This window comes from Myotis nattereri (assembly GCF_964212035.1).
Source record: "Myotis nattereri genome assembly, chromosome: 16".
Classification (NCBI taxonomy): Eukaryota; Metazoa; Chordata; class Mammalia; order Chiroptera; family Vespertilionidae; genus Myotis; species Myotis nattereri.
The window spans coordinates 22,953,723-22,978,642 of NC_138091.1; the positions used below are offsets into that span (position 1 = coordinate 22,953,723).

The 24,920-nt window shown below is 48.9% G+C and overlaps 2 protein-coding genes and 1 pseudogene across 6 annotated transcripts in view; 1 reads left to right on the plus strand and 2 right to left on the minus strand.

Annotated features, from left to right (window-relative positions):
- NXN (nucleoredoxin) overlaps nt 1–8,156 on the minus strand; it is a gene marked incomplete at its 5' end in the record, with an annotated part of 151,365 nt that extends 143,209 nt beyond the window's left edge. Inside the window, one exon of one of the 2 annotated variants that reach the window (XM_081109380.1) lies at nt 7,736–8,156. In XM_081109380.1, the coding sequence (XP_080965506.1) occupies nt 7,736–7,744 (9 nt within the window). Of the gene's footprint in view, nt 1–6,735; nt 7,108–7,735 lie in introns of those variants that run through there. The other variant, XM_081109379.1, reaches the window with a different exon arrangement.
- A 7,746-nt stretch (nt 8,157–15,902) lies between these two features.
- Nucleotides 15,903–24,528, plus strand: TIMM22 (translocase of inner mitochondrial membrane 22). Of its 3 annotated transcripts, XR_013996962.1 has the most exons (5): nt 16,173–16,418; nt 21,278–21,474; nt 21,953–22,025; nt 22,688–22,832; nt 23,419–24,528. XR_013996962.1 is itself a non-coding variant. In XM_081109384.1 (4 exons), the coding sequence occupies exons 1-4, from the start codon at nt 16,181–16,183 to the stop codon at nt 23,493–23,495; spliced, it is 585 nt and encodes a 194-aa protein (XP_080965510.1). In that variant the 5' UTR covers nt 15,903–16,180; the 3' UTR covers nt 23,496–24,528. The 3 variants fall into 3 exon arrangements, 2 of the variants coding, with proteins under 2 accessions (XP_080965510.1, XP_080965511.1); XM_081109384.1 differs by lacking the exon at nt 22,688–22,832 and having other exon boundaries at nt 15,903–16,418; XM_081109385.1 differs by lacking the exon at nt 23,419–24,528 and having other exon boundaries at nt 16,168–16,418; nt 22,688–22,977.
- Nucleotides 18,383–21,225, minus strand: LOC308532567 (Y-box-binding protein 3-like; annotated as a pseudogene). Its single transcript has 2 exons — nt 21,197–21,225; nt 18,383–20,486 (listed from the first exon to the last, which is right to left on the minus strand). The product of its transcript is annotated as a Y-box-binding protein 3-like (transcript).
- Nucleotides 24,529–24,920: the final 392 nt, after the last annotated feature.

Consider the following 24,920-nt stretch of genomic DNA (forward strand, 5'->3'; position numbering starts at 1 on the left):
CGTGCAGCCCTTTGAGACAATATGGAGAGACCTGGAGGTTGTTATGCTAAGTGAAATTAGCCAGTCAGAGAAAGACAAATATCACATGATCTCACTTATATGTGGAATCTAATGAACAAAAGAAACTGGCAACCAAAATAGATCCAGAGACATGCAAAGGACTGAGGATTCTCAGAGGGAAGGGCGGGGAGAGGGGTGTTGGGGAGAGAGTAACGGAAGAACTTACATGCATGTATGCATATAGCCGTGGTCACAGCCAATAGTGTGGTAAAGGTGGGGGAGGTGGTAGGAGTGGGGTGGAGGGGGTCAATGGGTGGAAAAGGGGCTCATTTGTCATACTTTCAATAATAAAGATAAATTTAAAAAAATAATAAATTCATTGCCATTTTCTTTCAGTGCCTTTGGGTAAGCATAATGGCAGATTAATGAACTACAGAAAACTGGCACCCTGGTGATTACTGCTCGCTGGGAATTCGGAACGAGAAGAAATAAACACATCCTATGCCAAGCCTATGCTTTCCCCTGGAACGATACCATGCAGTCAGGAGCTGGTCTAGTTCAGGGTGGGGCTAGCGGGAGCACCAAGCCCTATCAGACAAGAAGAAGACCCTCCCACCGAGGGACTCGTTCACCCCCCCACCCCTGCTGTGAACAATAAAAAGCCTTCTTTCTCAGACTTGTGCTGATATGAAACCAAGAACCCCCCTCAAAAGGAAGAGTGATAAAAAGGTAAGAAAGAAGAAAAGAAAAACTAGAGTAGAGTAGAATAAAATCAATGACCCTCACCTCAAAACCCACTGCTTTTCTCTGTGCTCTGGTTCACATTCCAACCCATATCAAAAGACAAATTAATTAGCAAGAGCCGTGGACAGCTCTTCAGTGGGGCCTTCGCAGCCAACTGGAAGGCAAGGATTAAATCTGCGAAGGCTACAAGTCTGAGCAAAGCTATCCGACAGCATTCCGGAGCTGGGAGGGGAGGCAGTTCCGTGCTAGGGGGTGAGTTTGTACTGCTCCAGGACCCAGCACGGTCCGTTTCTCCCCACGTGAAAGAGCAGCAAGCCGCAACTTCCATGCTGCCCGGACGGAAGCGCCATCAGTAGAAGACACGCGTAAGAGCTTTGGCACCCCACAGACGCAGCACCAAGTGCATGACGAATCTCTCTCAAGAAGATGCCTCATCCTCTTAAAGCTGCTGCCCTTTATCACGCCTCGGCTTCACTGACCTGCTGCCTCTGTGTCGATGGCAAACAGAAGCGTGGAGCTCAGTCATTAGCAGCGCTATCAGTACTTTAAGGAACAGTACTTTTAAAAAATATATATATATATTTTATTGATTTTTTACAGAGAGGAAGGGGAAGGGATAGAGAGAAACATCAATGAGAGAGAAACATCGATCAGCTGCCTCCTGCACACCTCCTACTGGGGATGTGCCCGCAACCAAGGTACATGCCCTTGACTGGAATCGAACCTGGGACCTTTCAGTCCGCAGGCCGATGCTCTATCCACTGAGCCAAACCGGCTAGGGCCTTTTTTTAATAATTCATTTGCTTTTGCTTCATTCTTCCAGGTCTATCTACTCAATTATAATCTTTTCGAGGGCAAATCTTTCAACTGCTTAGCTGTATGCCCTTGTATGCTTATAAAAGTCATTTGTTTGAAAAGTTAAAAAAAATACACCTCATCACAGTTTTGCCATTCTATGGTGTGATAGATTCTAAAAGCTCAAGCTGTGACATGCATTACTAAATCCCATGGCAATGTATTAAACAAATTATAGCTAGCATTAATGGGGCACACACTGTGTGCCAGGCATGTGTATATGATCTCGTGTAGTCTTTACAACAATCCTGTAAGGCAGGTGCCATTACCATCTCCACAGACATGTAGGGTAAACTGCACAAGGAGCAGAGCTACTAAATGGCAGAGCCAGGATCTGAACCCAGGCCCGCCCGTCTTTCTAGGCATTACGCTAGACAGCTTCATTGTGCAGAGAAGAAAAATGAGATTAGAACATGCATTACAGATAATGGAACAAGGAAAGGCCTCTTAAGGAAAATTGCTCTTATTACTTTAACTGGACTGTTGTCTTTATCAATCGGAGCCACACAGTCAAGAGAGGGAACCTCTCGGGGCTGGTGCGGGCTTCTTATGCAGAAGGCAAAAATCCCCAATTTCCAAAGTTGTGCCTTCTTGCCATCTCTTACCATCTTGATCAAAAGTGGCCTGTGAGTGTTGTAGAAATCGTCCTCTTAGTGCAGCAGTTCTCAACCTGTGGGTCGTGACCCCTTTGGCGGTCAAACAACCCTTTCACAGGGGTCGCCTAAGACCATCCTGCATATCAGATATTTACATTATGATTCATAACAGTAGCAACTTTACAGTTATGAAGTAGCAACAAAAATAATTTTATGGTTGGGTCACAACATGAGAAACTGTATTTAAAGGGCCAGAAGGTTGAGAACCACTGTCTTAGTGGCTAGGGTAGCCGTGGGCAAACTATGTCCCGCGGGCCGGATCCGGCCCTTTGAAATGAATAAAACTAAAAAAAAAAAAAAAAGACCGTACCCTTTTATGTAATGATGTTTACTTTGAATTTATATTAGTTCATACAAACACTCCATCCATGCTTTTGTTCCGGCCCTCCGGTCCAGTTTAAGAACCCATTGTGGCCCTCGAGTCAAAAAGTTAGCCCACCCCTGGCTAGGGTATTTGGATTTAAAGGAGAGAGAGTTGGGTTGGTACCAAATCTTTCCCCATCCAAAGGGATTCAGGTGAGTTCTAGGCCACGCCTCTGATTTAGTCGGAACCAAATGAACCACGCAGAGCAAGCCGCCCACAGCGGGTAGCAAGAAGGTGCCACTTATCCTAGCTACAGCAGGTAGACCAGGGGTGCTGGACCAGACTCCCCTGACTCCGCCGCGCTCCTGCCCCCCCACTCTCTTCCCCTTTGTCAGGCAGGACATTCCAGGACAAGCCAGACCCCTGCAAACCTGTGCTCTTTGATGTCAGCACACCCACACTGACCAAATGTTTCCCATCAGGCATCCAGCCCAGGCCAAGCTGAGTCCTGTGGCTTTAAAACCAAAACCAGTGCTCTCCTCTGTGATGCGGAAGTAGATCCTGTAGATCAACTCTCCGGTTCTGACAACTAAATAACTTCTAGTGGGATAGACCAAAATTCCCAAAAGTCCAAATCTTCACCACTTTCCAACTATTTCTCACATCCTCACTCTCCAGAAATCGGAAAAATGTCTGCCAAGAAAACAAAAAACAAACCTACCTAAAACAAGTCTAACTGCCTTAACTTCAGGATTATGTTTCCTCACAAAACTGCGCTTATAAATTCACTCAAAGTTCTATTATCATCTAATTACAATTCCTGCCGAAACCGGTTTGGCTCAATGGATAGAGCATCGGCCTGCGGACTGAAAGGTCCCAGGTTCGATTCCGGTCAAGGGCATGTACCTGGGTTGCGGGCATATCCCCAGTGGGGGATGTGCAGGAGGTGGCTGATCGATGTTTCTCTCTCATCGATGTTTCTGACTATCTCTCTCCCTTCCTCTCTGTAAAAAATCAATAAAATATATTAAAAAAATAATAATAATAATTACAATTCCTGTACTGCTATTTATATGTGTGTACTTGGAAGCCAAAGAGTGAAGCTTCCATTACTTTTGCACCTACCACTAAAGCAAGTAGGAATAGGATGACCTTCCGTCAAGAATTATTTTAAAAGATGCTGGAATTCTTTTATTTGCTGTTTTCTCACAGCTCCAATCAAGGGGTGAGGAGCTGGGCAAAATGCAGGCTTAACATATATGGTCATCCCCTGACTTTCTTACTACATAAAAGGGGAAATTAATAAAAGAAGAAAAAAAAAAAAGAAATACCACACGGCATTTTCTTTCCCCACCATAATTTTTCAATTTTCTTTAGAGAAATGCCAGCCAATAACTAATTAGAACCATATCCTTTGTTATCCCAATGGGAAGTATACGAATGGTCTTAAAGAACAAATGTTAATGAGAACTTTTAAAAAATTAGTAATCTGCAACTTTGGTTTACCTTCAATGTAAAACAAAATTCTCTTCTTTAAAGCCATTTTTGTAGTTGGTGAAACACGAACATCAACAAAAAAGTAAGTGCTGCCCTGGCCAGTTTGGTTCAGTGGATAGAGCCTGTGGACTGAAGGGTCCCAGGTTCAATTCTGGCCAAGGGCACATGCCAGGTTGCAGGCTCCGTCCCCAGTAGGAAGCGTGCAGGAGGCAGCCGATCAATGATTCTCTCTCATCATTGATGTTTCTATCTCTGTCTCCCTCTCCCTTCCTCTCTGAAATCAATAAAAATATAGTTTAATTTTTAAAAAAAGAAGAAGGTGAGTGTTCATCCACCCAGCACCCTGAACTGGGGGTGCCCTGGACTTTTCACTGGTCTTATCATGGAACTGGCATCACAAGCACCCCAATTTCCAACAAGAAAGACAAGAACTCAAAATGACTGAAAAGGGGTTTGTACTACATCTCTGGGATCAAGAGGGAAAGCAACCCCTTTCAAAGTGCGTGCACAGCTTTCGTAATTTTCAAGAGTATGTTTTCCGTAAGAAACATAGCTGGAGTCCTTTTACCTGGTTGTATCACTTCAAATAAGAATGTTTCTGGCATAAGATCTTGAGTTACCTATTCATGAACATCCAAGAACAGAAACTACAGCCTCAAAACTGGACTTGTTTTAGAGAACTAAGTACACAGAAAAACACTGAGCAAAAAAATAAAATGTTTAAATACTTACACATCATGGTTTGGGCACGTGCAGCATTCTGAACTATATTTTCAACTTGTGTCATCCAGGCTCTCATCCTGGTGGAACTAGCAGGTTTAGGCTAGGGCCTTAGACCACGTTTTTTCATGCAAAGGGATTGGCCAGGGCATAGAGAAACAGGCACGGCCTATGTCATATCAAATATTCTTTTTCGAGAAAAAGCTCAATTTGCTCCATAGTTTTACTTCCCAATGAATTTATTTTCCCCACTGTGATTTTCACAGGTCTGTCACATTTTACCATCACTGTATGTTTGCAAAAGCTAGAAGTCACCGGTGTTACCCGATAAGGATATTACTTTATACAGACTCTGGTCTATAATAGACACTTGTCATAAGGATGGAAATATTACTTGGTAAATCACTTTCTGAACATTATTCCTCCCCAAAAGGCCTATAAAAACCACCGCTAAGGAAGCAAAGGGCTCCACATTGTAAAGCAAAAATGGACTAACCACTCATACGAATGCACTACCAAACACATAAATCACAGATGGGCAAAATCACCTAAAAAAATGGTTAAAATGCCAGGTTTTGCCTCTGTGTGGTTAGTGAGCCCTTGTCCTTCCAGTGTTACATGTACAAGCTGCATTTGTTACACTGTATTTCATACTTTAAATCCCAAGTCTGTACCTGACACTGCTTCAGGACGGATGATTTACTGGAGACATTTGGGGTCACAGGATAAGCCTTCTGCTCTCACTAAATCTAAATCATGCTTCTCAACAGGAATCTCTACACATAAAAGAAACACATGGCATGCCGTTACCATCCTCCCTAGAGGAGGCTAAAGGCCCCCAGAACAGCCTTCTCCTGTCCACTGACTGAGCTGCTCAGAAAGCGAGGGGCTGAATTCACCCGCTGCACACGAACGAAGCAAGAGCACCCCAAAACTTTTCGTTTAGGTTCATGACAGAAGTTCCTGAATTCATTTGATTAAAACGGACATCTTCGTCCAACAGATAACACTCAAAAACCCAACCTAACTTCAGCAGCAAACTGGGAGGAAAGAGAAGTTGACAGCGAAGTATACATTTCCCCAAATCCTCCTTCCGCCGGGTCCATCTGCACCTATGGGATCAGTTCAGCATTTAACGCGAAGCATGCCAAGGCGACAGTGGCCCACCAGCCCAGCAACTAAGATCTGCAAGGCCGGGTCTGCTCCTGTGCCTGGGGGGAAGCCGGAGAGGATGGCTGGACGGCCAGACAAGGAAAAGCTCCTGGGTGGCCACTAGTTCAGGCCGGGGCGCAGAGGAGTGAGAAAGGGAGAGAAGTGAGCTCCCTTCTCGCCCAAAGCCGCGGCCAGCGGCCGCCTTCCCGGGGCGAGGGCAGCCTGATCTCGGCCTCTGGGTCCAGGGTCCCAGGGGCAGAGGTCCCAGAAAAGCACATTTCTCTGGAAAAGAAAGGAAACTTCCTGGTTTGGGCATTATGGGTAGGGGGCTGGCGCCCTCCCCCACCCACTACAGGTATCCGAGAGGGGTCGAGTGGCTGGGGGACGAAGAGGCCCTCCCTGCAACTCTGCCCGGTAGGGGACAGGGGGTCAGGACCCCCCCAGCGCAGCCACCCCGTACGGGAGGCTCCCAACTCGTGCGGAAGGGGCTCTCGACTCCTCAGGACGCAAGCCGGGTTTGGGGGGCCCGCGGGTGTCAAACTTCCCCCTCGGGCGCGGTCTGGCATAGGCACCCAGGAGTTGCCGCAGGAAGACCCAACCCGGTGGGGTCCCGGGATGGGGGGCGGCACAGCCAGAGGAAGATGAGGCTGGGGGACAGGAGGGGAAGTGCGTGCAAAGATGGAGGAAGGGACCGAGGGGACGGACAGCGGGTGGACTGGCGGGTGGGGGGCGGCGAGGGCCTGGCTCCCGGGAACGCGCGGGGTGTGCACCCAGGCCGGGGGCGCCGCCGCGGCCCGCGCCGCTCACCTTCCTGTGCTTCTCCTTGTAGGGCAGCGCCAGCCACGGCATGTCTCGCACGAAGTCCTGCCACTGCCGCTGGTCCTGGTCCGAGGACACGAAGACGATCTCCAGGCGGCGCCGGGAGTCCGGCTCCGCGGCCGCCCCGGCCCCCGGCCCCGCTCCGGCTCCCGCCCCCGGCCCGGCCGCCGCGTCCCCCCGCAGGCGGCTGTAGAAAGCGGCCAGGCTGGCGCTGAGCTGCGCGCAGGGGGCGCTCAGGCTGCAGCCGAAGTAGAGCCCGAGCAGCGAGATGCCGCGGGCGCCCAGGGAGTGCACGTCCACCTCCTCGCCGCCGCCCGTCACCAGCTTCTCGCCCAGCAGCTCCTCCAGGAAGCCCGACATCCTGGCCCACCGCAGCCCCGGCCCCGGGCGCGCAGGCAGCGGCCACCCGCTCCCTCGGTCCGCGCGGCGGGCGGAGGCGGCGGCAGCAACGGCGGCCGGAGGAGAGCCCCGCCCACACCGGAGGGACCCGCCCACACGAGGGCAGCCCCGCCCACACGAGGAGCTCCGCCCACTCCGGCCCGCTCACGCCACGCCCCCTCCGGCCCGCCCTCGCCACGCCCCCTCCGCGGTCCACCCTGGCTGCCCGGTGCGACCCAGCGCTGTCCGCGGCCGCTGGGCACGGGGCGCCGCCTCGCCCGAGGGTCTGGGAAACAGCCCCGGCGCGGAAGCTGACCGGCAACGCGCCACTCCGACGGGAATGCCGGGGCCTCAGTGCAGAAAGAAGGGTCCGCTGAGCCCGCCCTTCCAAGGCTGCTGGACTTCGCCCTACCCTTCCCTTCGTTCCCTCTCCCCTCCCAAATCCTCAGTTCTCTCCCGACGTCTCCAAAGATTCCCACGATCCCCCCCCCCCGAGGTCTCTTACCCTTTCTTATTCCTCCCTCTCCTCTCTCGCTCCCTACACAAAGCATAACCCTTCGGCCACTTCGTACCCCGCTGACCTCTCCCGCGGAAGGCGACGAGGACTTACCACCTTCATGACAACAAGTATTTTCTCAGGCTAGGTCTCGCGCGGCACATATTTTTCTGTGCGTATGTTTTCTATTCTCTACGAGGATTGCTGTATTTCTCGTGTCGTTGCTGATCTGGTGCTAGGCACACGTGGGGAATCCATGATATTTGTGGGTTGATCGCAGGTCACGCTGTGGGATTTGAGCCCACAGCCTGCAGCGGCCGTTCGCCACCAGCGAGTGTCTGTCCTTCTCTCCACTAATGTGTGCAACCGACGCCGCACACGTTTAAATCAACGCTGGCTGCTCTTCTGAATGGCCCCGTCTGTTGATACTTGAGAAAAAAATTCTAGGGATTTTTTTTTCCAGTTGGCAATTGCTACCCTGTGCTTAGAGAGAGCATGGATTAAACAGGTGGTCTGTGGCAAGTCTTCCGGCCACACACACGCACACGAAAAATTTAATGTGTTCCACGCCCACCCGCCACCTATGATCTTCAATATGTGTCAGCCCAGAAACCGACGAGGTGAAAAGAAAAAAACAAACAAAACACACACAGACACACGCACACACACACACACACACACACACACACAACCCACTCTCTTCTCAACGCCTCCCACCAGCCTTTCTGAAGTTATTTATTGGATATCTACCGCCATCTAACGGAAAGAGTGAAAAAAGAAAATGAGATCTACAGAGCCCAATGCTATTTGAAAATCGATACTTGACAGCCAAGCCGAAATTTTATTTTATAGCAGCTTCACACCCACACAGACACACATGCAAATCACAGCATGCTTTACAGAGTTCATTTAAACCCCAGATTATAACCACAAGCTTTTGGCACGAATTTTCATGCCTAAGGTTCTCAATTTTTCTAGGATAGAACCAGGAATTTCACTGGTTTTCAGCTGTGAAATGCTACCACATAAACCCGTGCAGGAGGTGGAGGTGAAAACCAAGAGTGAACTGGCAATCTCTAAAAAATTATGTTCATTTTCTTAGGATCTACTTAATATTGCTGCTCGCTTCACAAATAGGATCTTTGAATTGAGGACTGCCTTTAAGCAAGGAAGAACCCTATCACAAAGGCCAATTCTGGGTTAATTTTTAGAGTGTCATGCCAAAATTCTGTGCCATTGCAGGGACAGTATTATTATAAAACACAGAAAGCATCACTTTTTGGTGAAAACATGTTAAAGCACCTGGCCAGCATGGCTCAGTGGTTGAGCTTTGACCTATGAACCAGAGGTCACGGTTCAATTCCCAGCCAGGGCACATGCCTGGGTTGGAGGCTGGATCCCCAGTGTGGGGCATACAGCCAGTCAGTGATTCTCTATCAACACTGATGTTTCTATATATCTATCCCTCTCCCTTCCTCTCTGAAATCAATAAAAATATCCTATATAATAAAAGCCTAATATGCAAATTGCTCAACCAGGAGTTTGAGCACTTGCTATGACATGTGTGGCGTGGAACATGGCGGGGCCGCCTCCAGGACCACAGGGACCGGTCGGGCTCCCCATGGGTTCTCTCAGGAGCCGGTCTTCAAGGCCAGCCGGGAGGGAGCGTGCTGCCCACCCGGCTTCCATGCTGTGCCACTGGGCAGCCCAGAGGCCCACGCTGCACCCTGGCCTGCGGCGTCCGGCCACGCTCACCGCATCTCCGCGTGGGGACTTGGGCCGGGACTCAGGCGGAGGGGGGCGCACGGGGGACCCGGGGCCCAGGTGCTGCCCAGACCCCTGAGGTCAGCTGGGACCTGCCCTTCCGTGCCAGATGCTCACCCTTCAATCTCTGGCCAGGCCTAGGGACCACACCCATGCATGAATTTCGCGCACCGGGCCTCTAGTGTATATATATAAGAAAACATGTTAAAGCTATTAAAACAGGTATTAAATTATTTGATATCTTTTAAAATTCTATAAATAGATTCATGCTTTATCTTCTCACCCAAATCATATTTGAAATCCCTGTGGGTGGGTTATATCAGGCACCCCTGAGAGCATGTGAGACAGATAGATCCTCTCCTCTAACATTTTCAAATGAACACTGAAGAAACACGTAATGACTCTAAGCTTTTATATCCTACGGAAGCCAAAGGACAATTTGGTGTGGAGGTAGGTGAAGAGGGAATTTGGGGGATTGCAAATTTGGGAAAATAGTGAAGTCATTATTAAAGTACTTAACTTTGGTAAACCAGGAGCAAGCCTGATATAAAGAGGCGGTTTGTTCGGCATTTTACTTTTTATTATTTTACAGGAAAGCACTTTCCACTGGAGTGTGTCCAAGCCAGCATCTGGCACCTGGGAAAGTGAGAGTTTGAGCAAGCTGCACATGAAATATAAATAAAATTTAGAGAATTGTTGGTGCAGCAGGCCTTGGTTAGAAGCCAAATATCACAGCTGCCTTTGAAAGGGGCGTGGAAAGAGGGGATTTGCAATGGAAATGATTCCAAAATCATAATTCTAGTGGGTGTTTGTTACAAGAGGCCCAAGGAGACTCATTGGGCTTCCTGTAAAGAATAGCCAACATCCTTTGGCTTACCGAAAGCACTCTCTCTGCTTATGTAGGTCAAGAGACACACTTAAAAAGAATGTCCTGCCCAGCCAGTGTGGCTCACTGGTTGAGCATCGACCTATGAACCAGGAGGTCATGGTTCCATTCCCAGTCGGTGGACCGGGTTGCAGACTTGATTCCCAGTGGGGGAGGGGGGGCCGGGGCGGTGCAGGGGGCAGCTGATCAATGATTCTCTCTCATCATTGATGTTTCTACTTCTCTCTTCCTCTCTGAAATAAATAAATTATATATATATATCCATCCATTCTTACTGGTATTTAGTAATGTTACATAAATTGACTGGCTATTCTGAAAATTATTATTGTTTTAAAATAATTATTAAGGCGCTACAAAATGCCTGATATTGTACAGAACATACACAATCACAACATTTTCCTATTGGGAAATGGCATTCTAAGGTACATGTCATACAAAACATGCACAGAAAAAAATATACATATTTGTCATCTTTAAGATTCATAAATCACATTCCTTGGTCTTCAGGTGTAGTAGCATTTGTGCACAAAGATGTATGTGTGCAGATATTTATTGATACACTGGTGAAATTAGAAAAACACAGGGAAGAGTCTAATTGTGAATCAAAGAGGATGATTCAGTTATGGCATTTTCATCATTAGGGATATAATCTGGCCATTGAAAAGAATTAAGGAGATTTCTCTGTACACTTATTAGTCTCCATTATCCAGAATATATGATAAGGAATTGCCTAGATTAGGTTATTGTAATTTCCCATTGATCTTAATCACAGGACATGGTAACTAAGAGACCTCCCATATTTCAGACAAGCTCTCTTCTCCCTCCACTGTAGACTAGTAGTCCAATGTCCCCTTGGTAGTCAGGATCAATCACCCCACCCAGCATAGTAACTCCCTTCTTTGCCTGTCAATTCAGAGATATGAGGAGCCCAAAGTGGCTGGGTCTTAACTTCCAGTGCAATGGAACCATTGTTGTGGCTCCTGGTGGAAGCATTTTCCCCTTTGGAATTAAGATGTCTAGACCAGCAAAACATAAGTTTGTAGGAACAAGAAGCAAAATTTTGCTAGTGGGTACCTGAGGAAGAAGCAGTGAGTGATGACACTCCCATTTCCACCCCTTGATTCCTGGACTTGTCACATACACTGACGTGGAATTTCTCTGTGATGCAGCACGAGAGAAAGGAAGGTGCAGAATAGGAGGACATACTAGGCAACCGCTTGTAAATTTTTAAATGGAGAAAAATACATATGCAAACATAATGTTTATATATGCATGACATTTATCTGGAAAGACATGTAAGAAATAGTAACAGATTGCTTGGGGAAGGGAGTTAAAGGAAATAGATGTGAGAAAAATATGGAAGCTCTAATTCCAATCCAAGAAAAACAGTACTTTTTGAGAAATTTCAAATAGGACTTATTCAAAAGATCACATACTATAAGTGGAGAAGAAAGATTTAAAGGACAGCAGGACATCTCAAAATGAACGAGAAAAAATGTCTTACACACAAAAATTCAAATTCTGTTATCACAAAACTGCTAGCACAAAACATTTTTATAATAGAAAAGCTTCCCAAATCCCATAGTTCAAAAACAAATTGACAAAATTTGAATCAAAATTAATTCAAACAAAAAATTGTGTTCCATTTAACTGAGAGTTCCCCGTAAAATATTTTACCTGTAGATGAATGCCATTTTACAGTTTTTACATCTGTTTTATCTTTTCCTTTTTAAAAGGCTGGTCTTGTGCAGCAGATCCACTGATAAGGGAACTTGCTTGATAGAGAGGTGAGTGAAGCAAAACATAGAGGTGAGACTTGAGAAGGATGGAGATGAAGGCAGGGAAAGAAGGGTGCTGTCCTTGTAGGTTACAGCAGAAGTATGGTGCTTATGTTCCTGACGCCAACCTGATCTGTAATTTTGGGAAGTCACCATTTTTGTTCACTTTATTGTTCATCTTGTCTCCCAGAAAAGCAGAAGGAGTCTAGTTCTTGAAGCCTCCTAACTCTTTTCTGAGTCAGAAGTGCAAGGAGCTAGAAAATCAGAATGCATATTTCTATTTGCCTCCAATACTTCTCAGATCCAATCTCAGGATCACAACTTGTCACCCACGTGCTCCTGTTGCAGATGTAGCCAACGTGTCTGATTCGTCAACCAAGTCTGAAGCCGGCCTGAGCAATCCACCAGACTGCCAGACTGTTTGCCAAACCTCCAGTAACGCGGGTAAGCAAAGCCAGAGCAACAGCACAGGAGACAGCCGGCAGACCTGGATGGCTGGGTACGGGCGAGGGAATAAAACTCCCAAACAATGACGCTGAGGGAGAAATCTGCTCCAGACCCCGGAGACCACCCACCAGAGTCTGGCCGGAGGCTCAGGCTCTGTCACTGGGAACAGTACAGGATACTTCTGCTCTCATCGTGGCTATCACAGGTCAAGGGCAAAAAGGATGAAGAAATAATAATAATAATAAATATCTTCTAAGAATTTACACTTGACTGAGGACAGGACACAAGTCAAAGAAATGACGCGAAGTCAAGAAGTCCAAACTCATCTCCCAAACACGAAAGAGCACAGGTTATTAAGAATGATTCTGAGCGCCCTGGCTGGTTTGGCTCAGTGGATAGACAGCAGGACATCTCAAAATGACAGCAGGACAGCCTGTGGACTGAAAGGTCCCAGGTTCGATTCCAGTCAAGGTCACATGCTCGGGTTGTGGGCTCGATCCCCAGTAGGGGGCGTACAGGAGGCAGCCAGTCGATGATTCTCTCTCATCATTGATGTTTCTCTCTCTCTCTCTCTCTCTCTCTCTCTCTCTCTCTCTCTCTCTCTCTTTCTCTCTCTCTCTCCCTCTCTCTTCCTTCCTCTCTGAAATCAGTATATACATACCTACATATATATATATAATTTTTTTTAAAAGAATAATTCTGAGGCATCACTTCTAGATCCAAAAGAGATAACTGGGAATGGAAATGTTTGACTAAGAACTAAACTTGGACTGAAGCATATGTGTCTTTCTGGGCACACATTATAAAAGCAACACGCTGAGTTTAGATTCTATCCTGGCACGGAGGAGAAGTCTGAGCAGGGACATAATCACGTTTCTGTGCCGAGAGATCGCTCGTGGTTTGGAGAAGAGCAAGGTAGGAGGCATGAAGACCAACTGATTCTATTAAATGAAAAACGATTAGAGCCCAGATGTGGCAGTGGCAATGAGTATACAAAGGAAGAGGGCAGGGGGTTGAAAGATATTTAGAAGGCATGTAAGGGATGCAGTAAGCAAGGCATCGAAGTCTAAAAGAGCATGGACTCTCCCAGATGGGAAACTCAGGAAGAGTGGGCTAGAGGAGGAAAATAAGATCTAATTTCGGTCCACCCACGCTTGGGAATCCCAGAACAGCTCTGCCTGTGGGAGCACAGTAAGAGCCACAACCCCTTCGGGAGCCTTCTCAGATCTACTCTCCTGACCTGGGGGCGGGGGGTGGGGTGCAGGGTGACTTGGAGATCTGACTTTTTTTCTAACTGATCCCCTGATGTGTTCAGGCTGTTCCTTGCTTTCTGAGGCTTCTTACTAGGGCATGAGCCCTCGGCCCTTCTGCTCCGAATTCACAGCCCAGAGGGTTCCCTGCTACCCCTCATACTGGTGCTGCCTCCTGAGACCTCAGCGAGCCCACCTTATACCAAAGGGCCTTCTCTTGGGTGGAGATGGGAGTTTCCCCCTAAAACCCAGGTTGGCTTCAGCGTGCTGAGTCCCCGTCCTACTCTCAATCCTACAAACTCTTCTTGTCCACATGAGGCAGCAATGCCCGAGCAGTGCACTCCATGCCAGGTTCTCATTCTGCTGCCTGGCCAGAGGCCTGCCTGCCAGTGTTCCCTGCAGACGAACGTCTCTCTCGAGTGGCAGGTGGCTCAGTGTGGCGAGTTGAAGAAGTTATCACAAGCTTTTACCTTGAGGCACCTGAGAGAGCAAGACGGCTGGTCAGCAGCCCCGCTGGAGCCATTGGAGAGACTCTGGCCAGGGTTCTTGTTCTTGCTGCGTCTGCTCAAACGGGCAGGTCTGAGCCGGAAATATGGCCTCGATATGGGCTGCCAGTGTTTGCGTCAGGATACGAAGGATACAGGCTTCACAAGCTGGACTAAGTGAACTTCCTTGAATGGGTCATTCAAGACATATCGACCTCACTGCAGAAACAATGCTAGCTCTTTGTTCATAAAATTTTAAAAAATGCTTCAATCATGAATGTTTTCATGTGGAAAAAAAGAAGAAGTTATAACAAAAAATACTGAACTCCACTCACCCGGCCTGTTCCATGGTCCCAGCAAAGCTGCCCTCCTGCTGCCCCACTCCTAGAAAAGGCCATTGTCAACCCAGAGCACGTCCAGGCTCGCCTTCAGCTGTGAACGTGCTAGCAGACACAGAACGCTCTGCGTTCCGGCAGGTGGTGTGCGGGTTTTGTGCTCCATCCAGGTCTCCCACTGGGCAGACACTCCCTGGGGCCTCCTCACCAATCAAGCTCCAATTCTGGCCTCACCTGGCAGGACACGGCCATGTGCTGCTGCCGGACCTGTGAAGCTGAGCTCCTTTCTTCAGAGCTAAACAAAAGACCGGTAGGAATCAATGGCTTTTTTTTTTTTTTTTTTTTTTCACAACAAATTGGCCCAAACCGTCTGGCTGGTGTGACTAAGTGGTTGAGTGGCAACCTATGAACCAGGAGGTCACAGTTTAATTCCCAGTCAAGGCACAAGCCCAGGTTGCGGGCTCGATCCCCAGTGGGGAGCATGTGGGTGATCTATGATTCTTGCTCATCATTAATGTTTCTCTCCCTCTCTCCCTCTGCCCTTCCTCTCTCTGAAATCAATAAAAACATATATTTTTTTAAAAAATTGGCCCAAACCCTTGAACACCAGCCTTTTGAGCAAGTGAAACTTACTTTGAGATTAGAGATGAAACTGGCAATGTGCCACCTTTCCCTTCTTCTCTGGCCCACTGCTACCCCGTGGTGGGACCCCAGCCCCATGACGTACTCAGGCTTCAGTGAGCCCAACAGTTGTCCCCGCCTCAGTGGAGCTCCGAGTAGTGTGAATCCACTTTCAGTGAGAGGTCACTGTAGACAATGATGTAGACTAGTGGTTCCTGAAATGTGGTCCCCAGCCAGCATCACCTGGGATATGCTATTTTCACGCCCATCCCACACCTTCCAGAATCAGAAACTCTGAGCCCAGCCATCAAGAGTTGAACAATCTCTCCAGGTGCTTCTCATGCCCACTAGAGATTGAGAACCACCTATGCCAGTGGTTCTCAACCTTGGCTGCACATTAGAATCACCTGGGAATCTTTTTAAAATCCTGACTTCTGGGCTTCATCCTCCCGAAGTGTTGTTTCTTTGTTAGTCATGTTGTGGCCCCACCCCATCCCATCTCACACCTGCAAGGAATAGACTGTAAGGGCAGTGGCGAGGCGCCTCCTGCCGGCGTACCGGCGCACTGCAGCTTTGCAGGCGCTCTACCGCTGCGTCCCCGCGGGTCACGAGCTTCCCAGGACCTGGGGACGAGTAACCGCGCAAGGCTTCCTGGGAAATGTCTTAGGTGTACGTGTTAGAACTACAAATCCCGGTAGGCACCGCGCTGCAGCCCGATGATGAGGGCGCCGTGGTGAATCTGAACCTTGTTTGTCAGTGCCACTGGGAATGCTGTACAAACCTGATTCAATATTCACAGGAGGCTCTGGGGGGTCATGATCGTTCTTCTGCCAGGCGCGCACGAACGGACTCGAGTTCCGCAGCTTCCTCGGACTTGCTCGGTGGCGAATCTGCCGTTGCGGCACACTGGGCAGGCGCGTAAGGCCCCAGCGGGAAGTTTGTGGAATCTGCTGTGGGGAGAACGACGCCAGGGTCTCTTGGGCGACTGCAGCCATGGCGGCAGCTGCCCCCAGTGCCGGCGGCTCCGTGCCCCAGGCGGCGGGCTCCGCCGAAGCGCCGCTGCAGTATAGCCTTCTTCTGCAGCACCTGGTGGGTGACAAGCGCCAGCCCAGGCCCCTGGAGCCCGGGAGCCTGGGCGGGATCCCGAGCCCGACCAAGAGTGAGGAGCAGAAGATGATCGAGAAGGCGATGGAAAGCTGCGCCTTCAAGGCAGCGCTGGCCTGCGTGGGAGGTGAGGCCAAGCGAGGGGGCCCGTGGGCGGCTGAGGGTTTGGATGGCAGCGGGGTCCTCTGCCAAGACCAGGCGCCTGGGAGGAGCGGAGCCTGGGGGCCTCGACCTTGCCTGCACCCCCTCTCTTCGGGTGAACGCCAGCCACGCTCTGTAGCCTCTGGACATTGGATCAGAGAAGCAGTACGATGGGTCGGGGCCTGGACGTTATGCATCGTTCATTCGTTCACTTTAAAAGAATCATCCTTTCAATAGCTTGTTACCCAGCAGCAGTCCCGTGCCAGGCGGTGGAGAGAGAAGCGAACATTCTTATGCTTATATGTCGAAGAATAGCTGGCGGAAGGATGCTGCAGAATAGGGAGCATCCCGTGCAAAGGTCTGGCGGGAGCTGGCTTGAGGTGTGTGTTTTTAAAAGATGTTTTTATTTTAGAGAGAGAAAGGGAGAAAAGCATCTATCGGCTGCCTCCTGCACGCCCCCTGCTGGGGACCCAGCCCGCAACCCCAACCCGAGCGTGTGCCCTGACCCGAGTGGAACTGGCGACCTCTCTGCACCGGAGGACGCTCAGCCAACGGGGCCACACCGGCCTGGGCTGGCCTGAGGTTTGAAAACTGAAAGGCCTTTGTGGCCAGTGTGACCAGACAGCAGTGAGCAAAGGGGAAAGAAGTCTAGAATGTACAGTGCCCCTCCTGTGTGCAGGGTAAAGGGACTGACCACATTTGCAGGTGAGTTGGAATCCCATTGAGAATGACGGACAGACGAGTATAGCGAGAGTGCAGTGGTGAAGTACAGTAAAGAGAAGAAAGAGAAAGCTTGTTGTTTGGGGAAGACCACAAGAGAAGGGGAGACGGGAGCAGTGTCTTGACGGATTGAGAGAATGGGGGTGGACAAAGAGGAAGAGAAACGTCATTTCCAGTTGGGGTGGGGGAGGGGATTTGGGCTTTTTGCTGATAGGCATTAGGGCAGTAATTGATGTTTTTTAAAAAATATATATTTTATTGATTTTTTTCAGATAGGAAGGGAGAGGGATAGAGAGTTAGAAACATCGATGAGAGAGAAACATCAATCAGCTGCCTCCTGCACACTCCCCACTGGGGATGTGCCCGCAACCTAGGTACATGCCCTTGACCAGAATCGCACCTGGGACCCTTGAGTCCGCAGGCTGATGCTCTATCCACTGAGCCAAACCGGTTAGGGCAGTAATGGATGTTTTTTTAGGGGTGTGACAGGTGGTACTGAGAGTGATGCAGGATGGAGTGTGGTGAAGGAAGGAACAGTGTGGAGCGGGAGGCCATAGAGGAGAAAGGCTGGACTGAAAGTTCATGAGGTATGGGCTGGGTCCTTGTTCATCATTGTGCTCGACCCCGATACATCACTGAAAGAGTTGTTGAAATGAGTCTTTGTAGTGCTCCAGGGTGGAAGGGACAAAGGCCCTAGCCTAGCTCTGCCCTGTGTGGCTCAGTTGGTTGGGTGTCTTCCGGAGCATGGAAGGTTGCCAGTTGGATTCACCCTCAGGGCACATGCTCCGGTTTTGGACTCAGTCCCTGGTGGGGGTTGTGCAGGAGGCAGCCGATCAATGTTCTGCTGTCACATCGATGTTTCTCTCTCTCCCCCTCATCCCTTACTCTTTCTCTAAATGAATGAATGAATGAATAAATAAATATAAAATAAATTTTTACATATATGTATTTTTAAAAAGGCCCTAGACTAGGATGATAATTGTGGACATGGAGTTGTAGCCGGGAGCACAGAAACAGTCAGAAATACCCCTGAGGTTTGTAGCTGGAGTGACTGGAAAGGAGGAGACATAAGCAAGCACGTCGGGAGGGGAGGGGCCCATGATTTCATTGACCATATACAACTGACTCTAGAACAACATGGGTTTGAACGTGTGAGTCCACTTGTACATGGATGTTTTTCAGTAAATACCTGTACTGTTTTCTTTGTTTTTTAAAAACATATTTGTATTGATTTCAGCGAGGAAGGGAGAGGGAGAGATAGAAACGTCGATGAGAGAGAATCATTGATTGGCTGCCTTCTGCATGCCCCGTACTGGGGATCGAACCTGCAACCTGGGCATGTGCCCTGACCAGGAATGGAACTGGCGACCTGTCAGTGCCCCCCACCCCCACCCCCGACAATGCTCAACCAACTGAGCCACACGGGCCAGACCTGTGCTGTTTTTGATCCTCTGCTGGGAGTCCACGGATGTGGTCGGCTCACCGTGTGCATTGATTTATACCATTTGATACAGGGAACTTGAGCACCTGCAGATTCTGGAATTTGTGGGGGTCCTGGAACCAGTCCACCACAGATAACAAGGGACAGCTAAACCCTTTCCCCCAAGGGCAAAATCTTATTTTTGAAGAACTTCATGCTTCACATTTTCAGTCACACAACAAAACAAAGATGTTATCCTCCCCTCATCCTGGGAATAAATAGGATCATAAAATTTCTTTTGAAATGACAACACTTGGAAATTTATACCAGCATCCAAAATGAGCAGAAAAGAGGAGCCACACCAGTTGGGCAGGAAAAAAGCATAGATTTCTTTGGTCGGGGTTCTCGCATGTAGTATTAATATTTCTTCTTTTTTGTTTTGTTAATCCTCATCCAGGATATTTTTTCCATTGTGTGTGTGTGGGTTTGTTTTGTTTTGATTTTTTAGAGAGAAAGTGAAAGGGATAGGGAGAGACACAGAGAGAGAAACATGGACTGGTTGCCTCCCGCACGCCCCGGGAGGAGCCTGTAATCGAGGTCTGCACTCTTGACCAGAATTGAACCCGTGATCCTGCAGTCCGAGCGCTGACGCTCTAACCATTGAGCCAAATCGGCCAGAGCAATGTTTCTTTCAATTCATATTTCTAAACCAGTAAAAAGGAGAAAAGAAAAGTAAATCTAATGGTTGCTGAAACTGGGGAGGTTGCTCTTTTGTCTTCTGTGCAGGCTTTCCCGGAAGAATTGCCAGAAACATTGGCTGATAATTCTCCTTCTGTACGTCTTTCGTAAAGAATGACCATAAACATTCAGTGTCCACATCTTGGTTATTAGTCTTCCATTCCACAGAATACTGACGTCTGCGCATGGGCCATGAAGTTTCAGTCGCACTGTACGTGCGCGCCCGCATGTGGTATTTTGTGGAAGAGCCACACTCAAGGGGCCAAAGAGCCGCATGTGGCTCGAGAGCCGAGGTTTGCCGACCACGGGTCTAGGTGCCTGGGAGCCTGGTGTTGCCCTGCTGGGTGGGTGACTGGGGCAGGGTTCTCAGGTGGTGCTTCCCCCGCCTTGGTCTCTTTGCCATCTGGTGGAGCATTGGGAGGATGGGGGCAATGCCGATAGTTGGAGAGGCGCTGGTATCCACAATGAGCAGATGGCTGACATGGATCATGGCTGCTTGCTGATTCTCTTTATCTTCAGCCTCTCCCACAGTTGGGGCAGGTTGTGGGCGAGGAGGTCCCCTATGGTACCTTGGACGGTAAGTTGGATTTCGATGAACCGGTCCCTGAAGCTGTGCTCCCCTCTGGGACTCCATCCTTCATCTCCCCAATCTCACCAGCCTGCATTCTGTTGGGATGGGGAAAGACTCTGAGCCAGGGTCAGAGGTCTGTCTGTCCCACGTGGTAAGGCGGGAACCTTCGCCATACTGAGGGCTACAGGGGAGAGGGAGAGGAAGGGGATGGGGTGGCACAGCTGACTCCGGCCCCAAAGTGCCCCTCAGTGGCAGGAGGGTCAGATCCTTCACTGCTGCTGCTCCCTTCCCCCGCCCCCCTCCTCCCCAGCATGATTACGGGGAGGTCCACAGCATCTGCCATTGTAGCCACATCTGAACTGGTGCCGATCAGCAGGAACGGCTCTGCGGGAACTCCTCCGGGCCAGTCACATTGTTGCCTCAGCACCTTCTCCTTCCACCACCGCAGACTAGTTTCTCCACCCCACACTGCGCAGATATTCCCGGGGGCTCTTGATGGCAGTCTGATGCACACACACACGTTCTTGGTGTCATTTTGACTTAAAAACCCATATCCATTTATGATGGCCTGACATGGCCTGGCCGGTGCCACCGCACTCGGGCACCTCAGTAGTGGGTGGCCGGTGGTGAGCACAGCTGGTGGTCGTGGCGGCCAGGTTCTCTTTCTCTTTTGGATTGGGTCTTGGGCTCCTCACTGGGTCTTGCTTGGGGCAAATGTTTTTGGGGAGTCAGAAGTTATATGTGGATTTTTGACTGTGGGGGACTTGGTACCCTTAATCTTGCATTGTTCAGGGGTCAACTGGATTGGCCATGAGGTAATGAGAAATGCCCAGCAGGCTCAGGAAGGTCAGATGTGGACAGCAATGTAGAGTGTGCCATTTGGTAGCTTTGTGACTTTAGGGAAGTTAATTAACCGCTCTGAGCCTTGGTGCCTTCAGCTACAGAAAGGAGGGGGTAAAAATATCTACCTCACAGGATTATTGTGAGGAATAAATGAGGCTCTAACTATAAAATGTCATAGCAGTTGGCAGATGGTATTTATTAAGTGACTATTATGAATGTTACCATTGTTAAGGGAGTGATTTGCAAAGTTGATAGCTGCACTCAAGGGTGACTGGTTACATGTGAGAGAGTAGAGAGAGAACAGAGGTTAAAGACTGAATCTTGAGAAATATAAGATGAAATAAAGAAGAAATCCAGGAGGAGACAGAGAGGAAGCTGTCAACAAGATGGAGCCTAGGTTGTGTAATGTGGAAGCCAGGCAAGTGGAGAGTTTGGGTGCAAGGGGGATGGGATCCTCTTCCCTGGTGGCCACCCAGAAGGTGCTATTTGAATACGACCCATTGCAGTAACTCGGAAAACATGCCAAGAAATCTTCATCTCTGTTTGTTTTTAGGATTTGTCTTGGGAGGTGCATTTGGGGTGTTCACCGCCGGCATTGATACCAATGTGGGCTTTGACCCCAAGGATCCTTACCGGACTCCGACAGCAAAAGAAGTTCTTAAGGACATGGGGCAGAGAGGAATGTCCTACGCCAAAAATTTTGCCATTGTGGGCGCCATGTTTTCTTGCACTGAGTGTTTGGTCGAATCTGTAAGTGTCTCTGCCTCCTGTGAAAGCCATGCCTTCTGCCATCTTATGACTTCTAAGGAGAAAGACTCTTAATGTTATTAGAAAGCAGATCAGAAATGTCCGATATTTGCTAGATTGAATGTCCATAAAATAGCCCCTATTGTAAACTCTTTGTACTTATGATTTGGGCTTGCATGGTTCCTGACTTCTTTTTGTGGACTTAAAGTTGGTTGATCTTAAGCACAAGACTTACTGGGGAGCCCGAGACGAGATTGGCTTACTTCTCAAAGGCTGTGCTTGGTCTCCGTGCTCTGGTGTCACCTGCGGGAAGCAACTATGAACACATTCAAATTTTAGGAGCTACACTTTTGAAAGAGAAAAAGATTACGTTTCCTTTGGGGCGGGACTAAATTAGCCAGCTAGAAACCCTGGGCTTTTTCCCCTAATCGTCTCGTCTGGCGTGTTTCTTTGGCTCTAAACTGCACTTCTCCGCCCACAGTACCGGGGGAAGTCAGATTGGAAGAACAGTGTCATTAGTGGCTGCATCACTGGAGGAGCCATTGGTTTCAGAGGTTGGTAAACAAGTCTCGAGTGGTTTTCTTTGTGGCCTTGGACAGCATGCTGAAGTTGACATTTCTAAACATATGAGTGTTCCAGGGACAGCCCAAGGCATATGTGGGCACTTGGTATTCTTTCCTTCTGACAAATGAATCACGTTTGCTTATGTGTCAACTCACTGTTGCGGGAAATTTCAGGATTTCTTCTCCTTGGCACTATTGACATTTTGGACCAGATACATCTGCTCCGGGGAGGGGGTTGTCCATGTATTTAAGGATGTTTGCACATCCCTGGCCTCTACCCACTAGATGCTAGTAGCGCTTCTTAGTTGTGAGAACCAAGTGTCTCCAGAAATTGCTGAATGTCCCCCGAGGGGCAAAATTGCTCCGAGGTGAGAACCACTGATAGATCTAGACCTGTCTTAGGAAAAGAACTGCCCCATGTTGGAAATACGGGAGAACGTCCTCACATAATTCCCGGAGTGTGGTCTCATGCAGGCTAGTACGGAAGCATAGCCAGGTCCCATTCAGCCCTGGAAAGCCCATTCGTCCACATGTCATGCTGAACTTTCAGCTTCATGCATTTCCAGTATTTAGACGTTTTTCTTAATAATACTATACAATTGTCAGTTTTAATTTTATTTATTATAAGTTATCACAGTAATGTCTTTCTGCAGTTGAGGATTCTTAGATTTCTACCCATGGAAACCAAATATAGACCCTGAAGAAATGTTGGATTATCAGCTGAAAACAACAAAGAAGGAAGCTAATCTCCTGCCACTCCTCCCTGTTGGCATTCCCATCAGGAGTGTGGTATAAGGGGTCAGTGCCTTGACTTTCCTAACAGTGTCCGTTGCTGGGCCACTCTGTCTGCTGTGCCCCGACTTACCCAAAACAAAAAGCCCGTTTCCTCGTTTTCGGAGAGGCGGGATGATTTGCTATCATTAAAAACTTGCTTTTGCTCCTCAAACGGCCATTTATGATTTCGAGGGCAACTTTCCCTTTGGTCTTCCCATCGCTCAGCTCTGTCAGGGCCGTTGGGAAGCTCGGCTCCCTCTAGGACTGCTTTGATCACCTTCCCAGGAATGTATTCCATAAACAAATCAGGACCAGGCCATATGCTTTCACTTGATTCCAAGGGCTGGTTTTCTTAACCAGTTTCCTGCCTGTGAGGAGCTGTTTTCATGAGACTGGAACTATTAATTCTTTGGAACGAGAAAAGTTAAACGAATGCACAGTGTAACTAAAGCACTGGGTAGGTCATGTACACGGCTTCACTGAAGCCTCGCAGATCTCTGACAGGCACTTAGCTGCTCTCTCTGCATCTGTGGCTATGCGGACGCTTTGTGAGTGCAGCCTGGCCCCGCATTTGTCACCACAGGTAACGCCATTTCTGCTTGCTTTACAGCTGGCTTAAATGCTGGGGTCATCGGTTGTGGCGGTTTTGCTGCTTTCTCTGCTGCAATCGATTATTATCTACGGTGAGAGTGACTGCCTCCGGGGACGGACACCACCACCCAGGACCAGAGCTGCTCTGTGGAGGGCATTTCTGCACCACTCAGGGCCCTCGCTTCAGACCCTCAAGACATTTGTTTCCTCTCAGACGTCCATGTTGTGAGGAGCCGCCTGGCCACTGGACGCCTCCAGCCTCTGAGCAGCCTCTCTCTCTGCTCCTGGACGCCAGCCTCTCTCTCTCCGGCAGATTAGGAGTCAGTGTGCTGACTTGTAGAAAGATCCAGTGCTGACCACACTTGGCCCCCTGGCTGGTTGGTGCTGTGGGGACGGAGGTGACTTTACAGACCCAGGAAGCTGCTCGACCTTGGAACTCCATGCAGTCATCCCTCTCACGTACCCGTCAGGGCAGGGCAAAGTACATGTATGCCTGCTGACCAATTATGTCACTTTGTTTAGCCTTCTGCTGTCCTTGTTTAAAAAATGTATTTATATGACAGCTTAAATGGTTTATTTTTATTTTCAAATTCCATAATTCCCCAAAATGGTGCCAGGTGGCCCAAAGATTGAACATTCAAAGGAGAAAAATTGAGAAAGCTCCTGAGAAATCTGGGATTGCCAGATTTTCAGGGTTTGTAGTCGTGTGACCCTCGTCGAGACTGTTATGTCAGCCAGGGCCTTCCATCCAAGAAGCCAGCCTCGCCCCTTCCTAGGACGCATCGAAACCCCAGGCGTAAGTCCTACTGCCCTCTTCTAAAAAGCCCTCCTGTGGGCGGCTGATAGGGATGCCTGTGGGCTGAGCCACTGACTGCTGTTACGCTCTGAGCACTGACTCGGCCTGGCTCCAGGACACGCGAGGAGCCTGCTCCCCTCATTCTGACGAAGTCACAGCAGGTACTGGGTCAAGTCAGACATCGCTGAGGGGCTGTTCACCACTCCCTTGCTCTCTGGTGCGTGTTGTTTTGCTTTAACATGTTTTTCACTTGACCTGGTAGCCCTTTTCTGACAACAAAAGCTCAGTCTTACTGTGTATCATAGACCAAAAAAAATAGCCTTTTATGATTAGGATTTGCCTCGGGTTCTGCTTTACTCTGGTGCTTCGGTGGCAAGATGAAGCAGATGAGTTCAGGTGTTTGCTCTTGGGGGCAGGCAGGCGTGTGGGGGACATATAATCCTGGCTGTCTTTAGCCAGGGGTGTGTCTTTTTTCCTGCAGTACAGTAACTCCTTTGCCTTTTTTTTTTTTTGCTTGCTTTCCCCTTGCCTGCTCTTCTAGCCCACCCACTCTTAACCAGAGTTCCAAGACTGAGCTGGAACATCCAGGCATCCCGAGTGTGTGTGTGTATGTGAGTGATAATGTCAAACCCAGCTGGTAACACCTTCCCCTGGCCATGTCTGCTGTTTCCTTTGGAATGAGTGTGAGTTAGTGTGCAGAGCTCATGTCCTTCTATGGTGAATTC